Raw genomic sequence first — 15,432 nt, 5'->3', positions numbered from 1 at the left:
GCCAGAGATGCGGGGGGTGACAGGATTCACCAGAGACAGAGTGGGGAACAGAATAGGCAGGACTGAAATACACTGCTGAGGGGAGCAGCAGGCGAGACAAGAGAAGTCTGCAGTGCCATGTGGGTTGCTCCCTGGCAGGCTGGGGATCGAACTCGTGCTGCAGAGGCTGTGGATTGTTTCATAGTGTGGTGCTTAATCCCTTGTGCCACCAGGGAGGCCCCTTTTATGTCCATTATTACTTGTCAGTTAATAGATGCTTTTCATTTGTAGTAATTTTATACAGATGTTTCCTTATGGATTTTTATTATCAAATAATCAATCATTAACTGTACTGTCAAATAAATTAATTCTCAAAGATCAAACTATACACTTTATTTTAATTTTAGAATATTGAGGATTTTTGTCAAATATAAAGTATCACTTTATCTTGACACCTATTTATAGAGGTAACTGGAAATTGATTATATAACTGCAAATGACAACATGTTTCACTGGAGAAAAAGCATTGATGTGTATATAATATGTCTGCATTAAAGGGATCTGTGAGCAATGACTTATTTTTTCACATACATAAGTTTAATCATTTTGTGATCGTACATTTATTATTTTCCCATAATGCATGAATTCAATCCAGTCCACCTAAAAATAGGTTATGTCTGCCCTGTCTTGAATTTTGTAGGTTTTACCATAATGAATCATTGCTATTTGTAAATAAAAAGAAGTCATTAATATCTACTACATTTTTAAATACAGATTATACTTGTCTCTTGTGTATGATTATACTTTCTTGTATACTAAATATATGCACATTATGGTGAATATTTGTTCAGTATTATATGCAAGACATTGGAATAATCATTTTATATATTTCAATTTGTCAGGAGACTTAATTTTTCACCTTTATAACTCACACTCATTGAGCATAATATAGGCTATTTAGGCATTTTGCATTCATTTCAGTATTTACAACAACTTAACCCCTTTTAGGAAAATGAGGTTTATAACTTTTCAGTTAACTTCCTTGAGATTACATAGCCAGATACTGGCAACGCAAATTTTCAAACTCAGATATGTGTATCACTGAATCTCATACTTTTAACTACAGTTGTCAAAGGGGAATTTTTTTTTATAGCAGCTATTAATGTTTACAGAGTCTTTAATCCTTTGGTGTTGTCTTTAATCTCCCTAGCAAAGTTTCAATTAAAGTACTAGTTCTATTTTAGTGAGGAGCAAACTGAGTCTCAAAGAGGTAAAGGAAGTATTATAGGTTTAATAAGTAACTGAACTGAGACTTTAACCAAGCTTCCCTCCATTATCCAGTTTTTCTATAAGAAGGGCTTGATTATCAATGACATGGCTTTTCTTGCTATCTGCTGATCAGAGTGCCTCTCCATCTACCTATACGTGAGAACACAAAAGGAAAAAGAAACCAGTTAATTATTGAAAATCATTTTTTAGGTCTTTCCTGTTTCCATTGTGCTGCTTTAGTTTCTGTCCACATCATTTCTGACCTAGACCACTGCAATCCTGTCAGTTCCATCCACCAAATATTTACTGAACTCATTCAATGCAAACACTATACAAGGTGCTAGCAACACTGGAATGAATAGATTCAATTTCTGCTTTCAGTGAAAGGAGGGCATAATACATCAGGCATTGGTAGATACTATAAAGGTTATATTTTTCACAATGTGCTATGGAAGGAGAGAGGAGAGAAAGAACAATGCTGAACTGGGTGTATAGGTTTGAAAGGGAGCATCATTTGAGCAGGGACTTGCAGAATAAGCTAGAGATGTTAACAGGCAAAAGCATAAGGAAACAACATTCCAAAAGAAAACAGAGCGTGAATTCAAAAATGGAGGCATGACAGTGCAGGATTTACTTGGGGAATAATGCCCACAGGGGATAGAGGATTATTGTGTGGTGAAACTAGAGAAGCAATTAAAGTTGGTCTGTCATCATGCCATAGTTTTCAGATGAGCAGCAGTCAGTGGTTTTAAGCATATAAATCTTAGAGCCAGGTGACCTGAGTTCAAACTCTGGATTTATCTTTTACTTGCTGTTTGAATTTAAGACATTTACTTAGCCTTCCTATGCTTCAATCCTTTTATCTGTGACCAGTGATAATGTTATTTGTTGTGAGCAATGTACTAATAAAGCTCTTGGAATCGTGTCTGGCACATAATAGACCACAGAAGTGTCAGATGTTAGATTCTTTCATATGTATTTTTTATTTCAACTGTCAGTTCAATGTTGTGAAATAAGGCATTTATTCCTCACAGAGCTTAGTACAAGTCCTGACCATAGCAGATAACCATGAAAGGTTTGAAGAATGAGATTACAGTGAAGTTCAGTACCACAAATGCTTTAACTGTTTCTCTTTCAAAACTATTTCTTGGCAGAATGCTAACTGAAAAATCAGGCTGCTAACATCTGCAGAATAAAGTACCATTTTATTTACATACATACAAATGTCAAATAATAAAATACCAGGAGACTATACCCCCAAATTTTAAGTTAATATATTGGGTAGTGCAATTTTATTTAATTTACTTAACTGTAATATAACACTTATTATGTGTTTACTGTATGTTTACTGTTGTCTGAAAATATTAGTTCATTAATCCCCTTAAAAACCCAGTAAAATACTTTGTATAAGTAGGCCCATTGCAAAGAGAGAAAATTAAGCACAGCAATGTTAAGACTCCAGGATCAAAGAATTAATAATAGATTACTTTCTGTTTTCTGTATGCTTTTCTAATCCTTCAATGTTTTCTGTATTGAACATATATTAGTTTTATAATTTAAAGCTAAATGTGTTTAAAAATATAGATTGGATCGCAGGTGAATTGTGAATATGCAACAGAAAAATTAAAAAGCTCTTATACTTTTTCTTGTCTATTTCTCTGTGGCTTGTGGAATAAGGTGTTTTGATGAATTTATTCCTAAAGAAAATACATTTTCAAGTAGTTTTAGGATAATATGGTCACAGAAATAGGGAAACTAATATATACTACAATTAATAAAACAGGTTTGACACTGTGTACGTAACACATGTATGTCTAAATATATGTCTATAATTCTACTTGCCTTTTCAATCATCTCTTATAATCTTACTTCATTGGGCATTTTTGACAGTATTTGACAGTGCTATTGTTTAAGCTGAATTTATTTAGAGTATAAAATATTAACATTTAGATATACATGGGGCATGACGAATTTGAATACACAGAGGTAAATGGCAAGTACGTTTTTGCTTAGTAGATGCTTAACGTAATATTTAAAAGCAGAACGATTTAATTTAACTAAAATACACTTCTAAATATGTGCATAATGAATAAACTACAAAAATTATTAATCCAAATGCATTAATGGTTTTATTCAGACATCATGCCCTACCCAAAGGGACAAAAAAAAAAAAACTTAGCTGAGATTCTTCAGAATATCAGCAGCAATTTTTGGAAAGAAAAATGTGCAAAGGTATTTAAATGCCACATATTCTGCCCATGGCAGTATGTATGAATGGGAAATGAAAATCTTTTTTGAACAAGGAATAATTAAACCAGCAATTATATAGCTATGGGATATTACCGTGGCAAAAGGCAAAACATGATTGGATACATGTGAATAAGAAAAATCTCTACATTAGTGAATGAAAAAAAATGGTTTAATTCATGCACAATTACTGAAGTAATAGCTTCAGAGGATACAAAAGCCTCCCTACAACATTATACTTCCTTCAACAAATGGTTCCCTGGAAGGCAATTGTAATGTATCTTTTTCAATGTTTCTTTCACATTTCTCCATTTAGACTGTGGTCCAGCAGATCTCGTGGATAGCAAATAAGCTCCCTTAAGTTCCTACTGCTAGTTTTTAAATTCCTCTCATAATGTGAATTATGAAACTGATTCATAGTAAATCAATCTGTTGAGCTCTTTTGCCAAGAACACCCTCAATGAGACACAGAGATCCTACTCTATAGTCTTTCATGACTGCCTTGAGATAGACCTTTTCAGACCTTATATGTGATACTGTTAAAAAACAAAATGAGATAAAAATAAGTTTCATTTACACATTTCTCCTTTCACAAATATTAGTTTTTTTGTTTTTTGAACTAATTTGATGTCTCTGAAACTCTCACTGCCAAACCTCAGCATACAACAGATAATTGAGTTTGATGAGAGCCACAGAATTCTGCTCTTTTTGCTATAAATTATGTCTTTAGCAATTAACACAGTACCAGACACATAATAGGTGCTCTACCACATTTGTTGACTGAATAATTGAAAGAATAGATAAGAAACTCCTTTACAAAAAAAAAAAGAAAATCCTTTACAAATTATTCATGTAAGAGCAGTGATTTAGATACTTGCCTCCATCATGTTAATTTTCATGATTTGAAACTAAAAAGAGGAAATCATATTTTTGCTTCATTATAATTATTAAATGGCTATGTGCATAAGTCACCTGTTCTATTTTTTTAAAAATTATGTTTTAGTTGCAGCAAATCATTTGTAGAAATCTATATATCTTAATTCCTTGATTGCTCATATAAAATATACCACCTAAAAGAATACAACCTGCATAGGTGTTGCTTACTGAACATTTATTGATATTTCTATCTGTCTTGATTTTGTTCCTATGGCTATTTTCAATTAACAAAGATACCAGTCATCACTGGTGATTTATAACTCTGGAATGTGCCGACTAACCACTACCCATTAGCAAAGAGTCTTTGGAAAAGCCCACATGGTATCTGGGAGCTGCTCCAGAAACTTGCATTATCATTATTTCAGCAGCCTGCTGAGAATTCTGCAGGTTGAATCCACTTGGAACAGGGATTATTACTGAAATCCATCATGAGAGTGTCAGAGTGCAATAATGAATACAAGGCAAGACATTTTTACCCTGTCAGGAATTCCTTAGTTACAGTGTTTGAGAGCTCCAATCTCTTTGCATTTACATTTTTACCATGTGTCCAGCAGAAGATTTGAAATGCCAACACCCTTTGTTTCACATTTGGCTGCATTCAAGGTACATGAATTCAAAGACCAAATATTTAAGTTTGGAGATTTTTAAGTACTCACTGTGGGATCTTTGCCAGCCATTTTGCACTCGTCGACTTTGTTTGTAGATGCTGGCCAGAAAACCTGCTCAGAAAGGAAAATAAAGGTTGTATAATCTCACTTTTGTATATGGCAGTTCAGTGCTCTTCATTTACTTTATGGCAACAGATTGACGTCAAGGTATTTTGATACTTCTATTTCAAATGGTTTATTCTTTCATTTCATGAAATGAAGTAAACAGTGATTTTATTTTATTCTAACAATTATGTTACTTCTTCCATTAATTTTTCTTTAACAAATGTGCATAATATAATGTATATTTTCCTCCTTTTGATTTATGGTAGACTTTTTTAACTGCTTACATCACAATGGAGTTATATTTATATTGCTATATCAGTTTAATATTATTTCTGGTAATCTACATAGCTGGGTTGGTAGACTTCATTAAAACAGGCTCTTAAATACTTCAAAAGCTGAAATAACAAATATATAATCCAAGAGATTCTCCCTCTGATGTAATGTGCTAGCATTCTAAATCATCACAACATTTGGTCAGGTCTGCCAGTGAAGAAGGTTTTTTTTAATTGTCAGCCTTTTGCACATAGGTAAAATAATAAATTATTTTCTTGCTGCAATAAATTGATAATTAATTTATACTTATTATTTTACTACAGTGAAGCTCAACTTATTTCCTTCTTGTGAAATAGAAGAATAAAAACAGTCTATAATCTTCAAATAAGTGTATACTTAGTAACTGTTCCTTTCAAGACCTTCTTGGATTATATACAGATGAGAACATTGTTCATTCTTCAAGCTGATCATTTTTTCATGTTATGCCATGATTCTCTTTTTCTCACATATACACAGGATTGTGTATACATTTGTATAAATAATTTTTCATTTAGTTTCAAGTTTTGGATTATTAAAAACTGTGAAACTATATGGGAAAAAGTGAATTTATTATATTTTCAGTCCATGAAATAAGTACTAACATCCAACTATTGACAAATAGCCGGTATTTTCTATTGTAATGAAATACATAAGTTTTTATTTGCATTAATATTTGAAATTTTTAAAGACAATGGCACCTAGTGAACACAGCCCTCATAAAAATGATAAACTTACACTCAAAGGTTCCTGACTTATATTGTTAATATTCAAGGAAAGAATGTGATCTTTGCTGCCCACATATATCCGGTCCTGATCTTCATCCATCAATAATATCCTGTAGTCCAAAGGGTGGTGGGTTAGGCTGAAGTACTCAGATGTCTTCGTTTCTCGAAGTTCTGAAATAGTGAACAGCATAAATGAAACTAGAGTAGCTTGGTTCTATGAATTAATTATTTTAATCATAAGGTTTACAGAAATATTAACCAAAAAAAATCAAGATACATTTCATCTTACAATAATAAATAATTTTAAAGTAGAGCTAAATTAGTGGATATTTTTATTTATTGTCTCCGTGCTGAAAAAAATACATAAAACAATAAATGCAATGTCAAAGCTTATTGAATACTACATGATAGAAAAATTATTGACAGTTTGTGACAATTTCAACTCATATTTGTTATTGTCTGCCATTAGCTTAAAACTAGCTAAAAGAGATCAATCAAAAAAATAGTAAATGAGCATACTGAGCAAAAACTAAAAACAATTACACGTGTATGTCATCCTAGCCTCTCCTAATGTTCTATTATTGGACTAATAATATAATTATTATTATCATTTAGGATTATTATTTTTTACTCTATTATACTTCTCAACATGATTATAACTAGTTTAATATATTTTCTACAAAATACTTGCAAGTAAACCTACTCATTACAACTCACTCAAAATGCAGTGTCACTTAAATAAGATTATAGTAATGAATATATAAAAAAAGAAAATAAGAATTATCAGATGTTCTGAATTTTTACATTTTCAGTATCTTAATGATCAGTGACTTTTGTTATTTAACTTCCTTTATTTTAAGTATGTGCCTGTATAGCTAAACTTTGAAGATATGAATGCATCATGATGATAAAAAAAAATCAATCATCTTTATGGCAGATTCATTTTTTTTTTCAGTCAGAATGCTCCTTTGCATGATTTAAGTCTTTTCCTTTGAATGGTTCAGGATTTATTTGTTCTTTTGATTATGAATTTAAGAGAGTGACAAACTACAAAAGACCTACTTTTGGCAATTACTGCTCGATGACAAACTATTTCTAAATTTTTAGTGATTCAATTATAAATAATTTCTAGATATTCTGATATTGCTATTGTTCACTGTAAATCAAAATTGGAAATTAGAAGAATTCCCATAGGAAACCGTGTATATATTCTGTGAGCATGTGGGTTATAGCCAATATATGAAGATAGAGAAGTCACAAATTTGACCTTTTTCTGGGTTCACCAATGCAAACTGTCTTCCATAATTTCCTTCAAGTAGTTTTATATGTAGCAAATAATCTGAAAATACCATAATCAACATAGTGATTATGAAGTCAGCTTGTGGCTCTAAACTTCCTGCAACATAAACAAGTTATTTTACCTCTCTCTGCCTTAATTTCCTCATTTGTAAAAAGCAACTTTAGTAGTAACTTCTACAGAGTTCCCAGGGAAATCAATTTAATTAATGCAGGTAGTATTCAATTTATTCATAACAAAGTATTCAATCTATTTATTAAGTTCTAATAGTTATTTAAATAGTGCTAATATTATCAATATTTAATAATTATAACAAAGACATGCTATTAGATAAAATACAGATTTTCCTTTTTTTAATTTAAGGAATTAAATCCATAAAGTTACTACCCTCTTACCCTAAAGCATACTATTTGATATTCTGTCCATAAAATGAAAGCAAAATGTAGGATTTTCTATGTGTGAAAGGAATAATGAAGTTAGGAAAAAGTTTTTCAGAAAAATATTAAGAATAAGTCTTAAGAGGAGACAAAAACAAAAGGCATTAGAAGATCATCGAATCAATAGACTAGATGACACATCTTTGGAAATAGGAGATGTGAGATGCAGCATGTTGACCCAATTACTGAACCTCATTAGAATCATTCACAGACAGGGAACACCATTGGTAGTGGTGGTGTCACTGGCCCAGAAACTAGAACGGCTTCCCTCATGGACAGAGCAAGAGATGATGATGGGATATCATTCAGGAAGAAAGTAAAATCCTGTTAGACTAGAGTATATTGCTGAGATAGGAAAAAAAAAAAATCAGGAGCTCAAAACATGAGAGAAAACACAGATTCCAATAAAAGCTGAAGACACAGGCAGCCTTGATTTTACCTAAAACTCAGGGTATTTTATAGTTTGGTTTTCATCTTATGAAAGACATAAGGTTGGATGATTTCTTTCTGTAAAAATATAACTGAGTTCATGGTCTCTGGGACCCAAGCACTGGAGTCTGATACTGTCTCTGCCATTTCATTTCCATCTGTACTTGGCAAGTTCCTTAACCCCTTTGTACTCTAGTATTTCATCTGTAAAGTCAGGATAATAATAGTGAGTCCATCACGGAGGTGCTGTGAAGTATAAATTGCTAACACACATCAAGTAATGAAAAGAGTACCTATCCTGTTGTCTGGAGGGTACCTGAGTAACAATCTGTTATGCCATAGGACAAGACATCAAGCTTCAGCCAGAAATATAGGAAAAAATTTTGCACAGGGAGAAAATAGAGAATTACAGTGCTTGATTTATATTTATTAATATATTCAGTGCCTCATTTTATTAAAATGTAGGATCTACTCAAATTATTTGGTCAGGAAATTAAAACAATGATACAAATCTTTTTTTTTTTTTTTAAGTAACCTTTTTGAGAGTGCAAGATACTTTTGGAGCATGTAAGAGTAGAAAATTAAGAGATGCTTTTCCAGATGTGATGTTGATAAAGACTTCATATACTAGAGATGGAAAAGAAGAACTGATATGAAAAACACTTAAAATAAGGATTTGGAATGATTTTATGTCAAGCTGGTCCTGGGATAAAAGGAAGATGTAAATGCCTTCCAAACTTGTAAACTAAGAACAGGAGAAATGAGCTTGCCTTTACTACTATAAGGGAGATATTTTTGGTAGAGGGATTACTAAAGTGTTGGCAAATTCAAATCAAAGCAGAAATATCCTACAAACATGCAAAACTACACAATTAATTTGTGATTAGAAATATCAAATCTGAAGGTAGAGACTGCCAGTTCTCATGGACAGTGTGAAGCTCTAAGTGTACATAACCTAAAGAAACTGTGTAGAAGCTCCGATGAAGAGTACCTCTCAGGTGAAAAGCAAAGCACAGAGGTTCATTGATTGTGAGATGAAAAAAGAACAATAGTAACTGAAAATGAAGATGAATCAGGATGTTCAGGAAACATTGTGATGTGGAATAAGTAAGTGGAATAAGACACTTCTCAGTTGAAATCTTGGCTCCATCCCTTAATTTCAATTTCCTCATCTACACACTAGTTATATTAATTCATAGCTCAAAGGATATTCCACCAGCACACAGTAATGAATTATGTGTCTTCCTTTCAGCAGGAGACAGTACTGATGTTCAGCCTAACATATTTTCCTTCCTTCCCTTTTAGCAGAATTGATCTATGCCAACCTGTAAGGTCCCATCATGCTAGTCCATAAGAGGCTTAAATCAGGCCTTGTGGCTTTTTTTGGTTACAAAGATCTAAAGAGAAGTATTCTTTTGTGTCTTAAAAACTAGCCACCAAAAAAAAAAAAAAGAAAAAGAAAAAGAAAACAAGAGGTAATTTCTTTTTCTACCTCTAGACTATGGTACATGAGCAACTACTTGCAGCAGTCACGGCTACAAAGATTTCTAGCTGCAAGTAGCAAGCAGTAATCCAGAAAAAAAAAAAAAAAGCCGAGTTCTGTAGGAAAGCATTGAATTACTGAAGTAACCTAGGAATAGCTCTATCATAGGACTATTTCTGATATACCAGACAAGAAACAAGAAGAAAATTTGCATTATTTAGGCACTTGGATTTAAGGTTTTCATTTTTTTTTTTTTTTGTTATAGAAATGCAAAAAGCTGATCCATCCTTCGAATGTTCACAAGCTCTAACTACCACCTTTCCCCACTCACCATGGTTTTAGTTTGGATTCTTTTTTTTTTTTTTTAAAGATTTATTTATTGGGCCTCCCCGGTGGCGCAGCGGTTGAGCGCTGGGTTGCGATGCTGCCCGCGGCCTCTGCAGCGCCGGTTCGATCCCCGGCTGCTCCCCGGCCACTGGAGGAGGGTCCCACATGGGGCGCAGACCTCTCCTGCCGCCCGCTGCTCCCCTCAGCAGTGTACTTCAGTCCTTCTGCCTGCTCTGCTCCCGCTCTGACTCTGGTGAATTCTCTCACCCTCCCGCGCTTCTGACTGTACCCAGTGCATGTATAAACAAAACAAACAAACAAATAAATAAAAAAATAAAAACATGCCTCTATTAAAAAAAATTTCAAAAAAAAACTCTTAAAGATTTATTTATTTATTAGCAGCCAGGGATTGAACTGGTGCTGCAAAGGCCGTGGGCAGCTTTGCAACCCAGCACTCAACTGCTGCGCCACCGGGGAGGCCCTAGTTTGGATTCTTTTTTGAAAGGTGGTCTTTTTTTCTTTTTCCCCTTCTCTTTCTAATCCATACTGAAATAAAACCAAGTGTGTGATCTTAGCTGGGAAAATGGGCTCAACTGGATTTAAGTTGCAAGTAACAAATAATTGTGGCTCTCTTCTTTTCTTTACCTGTTTCATTAGGAAACAATCAGTTTCTTGCATTAATTCAAATACCAAAGGGGAAAATAACTACATTAACTTAAGACCTTTCTGGTCCAAGGATTTTATCTATTTTTCTGAGCCATAAAGCTATCTTCAAATTTAATTACCTGTAGTTCATTGACAGTTGACAGCTGTTAAACAAGGAAGATTTACTTTGGAAGTGCCCTTTTAGAAGCCTAGAAGTCAAGGCTATTTTGTTTAAATGCTTTTAAATTGCTATTAGTAGACATAATTGAACTTTGGGTCTTGGGAAAATAAAAAACAAAACAAAACAAAACTTTCTTTAGAGTAAAGAGATGAGTTCAAAGCACTATGGATTTTTTATCCTTGGAAAGAATGACTGAAGAATGCACCCTTTGGTTTACTGTAGATCCAACTTAAGTTAAAGAATGATTCAATGACTTGGCCACAGTTAGAGAAAAGATTGATTTAATGATTTGGCTACAAGGAGAAAAGGATATCACAGTTACTGGCCTCTCATCTAAGCAAGTTAAAGAGTAGCACTGTCCTACATTTCTTTAAACCTTAATGATGTCATTATTTTTACAGCATTGGATGTACAGCTGGTTTTCTTATTTCTTAGGATATGCTCAACTGATTGAGAAGGAACTCTGGCTAAAGAGTATGTGCTAATAGAAAATCCAGTGGCCCCACAAAGGGCAATGTAGGTCTCTAAGTGCCTGGGAAAATCTGAGAAGCAGTATTAAAAAAAATACTGTATGCTCTATCCTGAAACCTACATTATTAAAATTTCTCTGATGGAAAATTACTGTAATGCCTTCCATGCCAATGTTCCTGCAGGGATAATTTGCAGCACAATTTGTTTACCTGCAATGCGTGTATTGACATGAAATTTTCTTTGTAATGGAAACTATTGTAAGCCTTCAGAATTTAACCAAGGCTGGGAGAACAATAGGTTTCCCTAAAACATAAATGCTGGTAATGTTAGGGGGAAAAGGATGTCCCAAAGCAAATTCCATATAGGCTTTGTGGACTCCACCCCCACCCCAGGTCAAAGCCAAAGACACTGGGAACTCCAAATCCCATCACCACCAAAGGGAAGGTGGCTGGGACCTGAGGGTGGGGTTAAGCAGCCAGGTGGATACAAAAGGCAGACACGTGGGCTTTGGGGATCCCCCATTTTGGCTCTCCACCAGCCCGCAGCGTCTGGCCAGCTCTGAGAGTGACTTTGGGTTTTCAGGTCGTCGGATCGGGTAGGACGCATTAAAGACTTTATTTCCCTATTTTCTCCCTGAGTTGTACATTTTCCTTATTTCTTTTTCTCTTGTAAATAAACCTTTTATTAACCCTTTTGTGTGTGTCTGTAGTAGAGTATTCATAAGTCCCTTTAAAGCGCGCGGGTGAGGACCCACAGCCAGGAACCCGTTTAATATCGGGGTTGCTCTATAACAGCTATATACGCTTCTAAATCTGCATGAATATAGTCAATATACTGCTGTAGCATTCATAACATAGTATAATATATAGTAATACATCCTGTCTCAACTTAAATTCTAATATACTGTTAGGGCAACTCACCAGGGCATCTTCCTCAATTTAACCTCAGCTCTCCCTCAGGCAAAATGCACATCTATGTGTTTCAAAGCAAATCCTTAGGATAGCTTTTACTTCAGAGATATTGCTATTGACAGGATAATTTCCTCTCCTGGATGTCTTATCTCTGAAGAATTTTAAGTAGAGTGGGCTTAAATGACCCATCCTCTCCTTGAGGCTCACTATTTTGAAACTGGGTCAGAAACTTAACTTCATCTGTCCCTTTAGAAAAACAGGCAGATAAAGATAAGTACAATGAAACCAGCAAACTGAAGCTATAGGAGCTTATTCCTAAGGCTGGTTGTTAAAACCACATTTGCTTAAAAAAAATAAAATAAATAAAATAAAATCATATCCCCAAATAAATATTACTTGTGGATTTATCAGTAAGTGCTTTATAAATTTATTTCATTTAATATGCATTCAAAGTCTCTGTGTTAGGCTTTAATATTATTCCTGTTCCACAAATAAACTACAGGTCAATAAATTTAAAATGACCTAATTAAGGTCACACCAAAATGAATGGAAGAGTTGAGATCCAGGATTCAAGGCAAGTGGGGGGCGGGTGGTCCTTTATGATGCATGACCTCATTTGGAAAACCAGATGCTTTTCAAATCCAGTAGACAACTCAATGCTATTTCTTGAGTTTCTATCATGTTCTTGCTCAGCACCTGAGTCTGAAGTAGCAAGTGTAGTGTAAGAGTGCCTCAACTTCTCAAATTTTCTTTGCCAGTTTGTTGGTGTGGAGTTAGAGGGAGACCGCATTCCAAACTTAGTAATGATCAAATTTTCAGTAATGCTGTTCTCACTAAACTATCACAGCAAATCCAAGAAAGGCTGCATAAAGAGGGCTCTAAGAGTCAGATGTAGATTCATACAGAGGATAAAAGGTTTTTGGTGGATGGGCGTGAAGGGCTAAGTAATGGGGTTCAATTTAATATGTTTAAAAACTAAGGTCCCACTCCAGTCAGCAGGCAGGTTTGGGAGACTTGAATAAATTGGGGACACGGCCATAAGCCTGACAACCATGGCCAGAAAAACCAGCCCAGCTCCAGGAATGCAGAAGCAGAGGCCAGGACATGTTTCTGTGTCAAGGTCAGAATTGGAGACCAGACAGCCCAAAAGATGACTGGTGCAAACTGGCAACCCCAGTTAGAAAGCCTGTGAAAGTAGAGGATAAAAGATAGCCTGAAATTCCCCTCAGGCGCTGACCTCTCCTGTCTTTCCTGCTGATTTTCTTAGCAATGTATTTCAATAAATCTGCCTTTTCTATTCTTCAATCCTTCAATTCCTGGTGAATTCTTTTTCACCCTCTTATGCCTCCAGTCTCACCCTGCTTTTTCTCCCCACTACAATAAATGGAAACAAAATGCCAACTAGATGAAAGAAGAAATGAGGGAAAAGAATTCTTTTCAGTGAGCTTGGGCAGGGAAGGGCAACCACGAACCCTGAATGCATCTCTAAGGAGTTGCATCTAAGGGAAAATTAGTCAACAAACAGGAGCTGTTTTAAGAAGGGGGATTCTCAACCTAGTTTGCCTCAGAGAGCACAGTTTGCAGCTATTTTCTAAGCAAAATTTTCAATAGATCACCTTTTCACTCTCAAAAGATTCATGGTTTGCATGTTAATTTACATGGTCACTGTACTCTGAAATTTCCTCTTCTTAATGGTGTTAAATGGCTTTCCCTTGCCTTTAGGATAAAATCCAAAATTCTTAACATGGCCTTTGAGACCTGCCATCACCTGATTCAGGATTATCTTACTTGAGAAAAATCTCAACAATTGCTTTTTGTCATTTTTCTTTGTGTTCTCACTCATCTAGCCTTTGGCATTTTCAGACTTGCATTCATTCCTCTGTTCTACTTCGAAATCTTTGTACATGTTCTCCTCCTGCGGCCAGAATTCTTCCTGGCTTTTTCTAACTCCAACTCATAACTCAGGCAGTAGTTTCAATGTAATTTATATTGGACTGCTTCAAAAAGGCTTCCTTGATCCTCTAGATGAGTCTTCTGATATTTGTTCATTTCTCTTTGTGTTTTTCTCTTATCTTAAAAACTTCTTGGAAGATCATGGTCTAAATGCCATGATTTGGGAAGTGGGGGGCTACTACTGCTTAGGCCCACCTTCCCTTCCCAGTGTCTTTGCAGCTGAAATTATGTCTGAATAATGAGACAAAGTTTGTGTTCATTTACAATCTGTCTTTTTCCTGCTCAATTGAGTTTTATGATCTTTTAATGTTGGTGATTTAAAGATTAATAATATACTAATAAAATAAGAAAAAATGCTATCAAATCTCAAAAATCAGGGTTTATCAAATAGGTTATGACTATTAAATGGTAATGCATATTTAGGGAGATGGACTAGTGTTGGAATTAGTGGACTAGGGCTGAATGAAATTTTAGCTTCACAGTTTGCTGACGCAAATCTTGGTTTGCCCTCCCATCTCCACCCACTGCCTACCTACCTTCAGTTTTGTAACTATGAAATATACAGAAGAATTGAGATTATATATTAACCAGAATGACCTCTAAAGTTTCCTGAAGCACAAAAATGCCTGTGAAAATAATTCCTTTTTCACTCTTTACAAGTGTTATCTACTGCTGTAGCATATCTATAAAACTAATCCTTCATATTATTCTGTATTTGACAGGAAACAAAAGGCCTTTAAAAAATACTATCTTAGAAATATAACCACAGTATTACAATTGTATCTTTTCTGGGAAAATTAAGTTAACTAGAAACCAAGACTTTCATTCCCTCCTACCAAAAGCACATTCCATCAGTATTGTATGACTCGATAAACTGGAAAATTATAAATTCTGACTTCCCTTTGTCTAACCTGACTAGCGAGACATGAAAGCAAGCTGGAAAGACATTAAACACCATTCTTTTGTAACTTATGTGGGAAGCTATGCAATAAACTTAAGCATGACTCAAAAATCAGCCTCTATACTACTAGATTTAACATGAATATAGAGAATACACAATTAGGTAATATCTCAAATATCTTTAAAGTTTCTTAGCTGGAAGGCAGTAACTTCTGGA

The 15,432-nt window shown here is 34.6% G+C and overlaps 1 protein-coding gene across 1 annotated transcript in view; it reads right to left on the bottom strand.

Moving 5' to 3' along the window:
• Positions 1 to 15,432, bottom strand: part of SEMA3C (semaphorin 3C) — a gene marked incomplete at its 3' end in the record, with an annotated part of 141,043 nt that overhangs the window by 59,938 nt on the left and 65,673 nt on the right. The window contains exons 2-3 of the mRNA XM_084229583.1: positions 6,192 to 6,352; positions 5,088 to 5,150 (exon numbers count right to left, since the gene is read on the bottom strand). Coding sequence (XP_084085709.1) covers positions 5,088 to 5,150; positions 6,192 to 6,352 — 224 coding nt within the window. The remainder of the gene's footprint in view (positions 1 to 5,087; positions 5,151 to 6,191; positions 6,353 to 15,432) is intronic.

The sequence above is a fragment of the Talpa europaea genome, assembly GCF_964194135.1.
Source record: "Talpa europaea genome assembly, chromosome: 3".
NCBI lineage: Eukaryota > Metazoa > Chordata > Mammalia > Eulipotyphla > Talpidae > Talpa > Talpa europaea.
The sequence above is the reverse complement of the archived record's forward strand: the minus strand, read 5'-3'. Positions and strand labels throughout refer to the sequence as shown.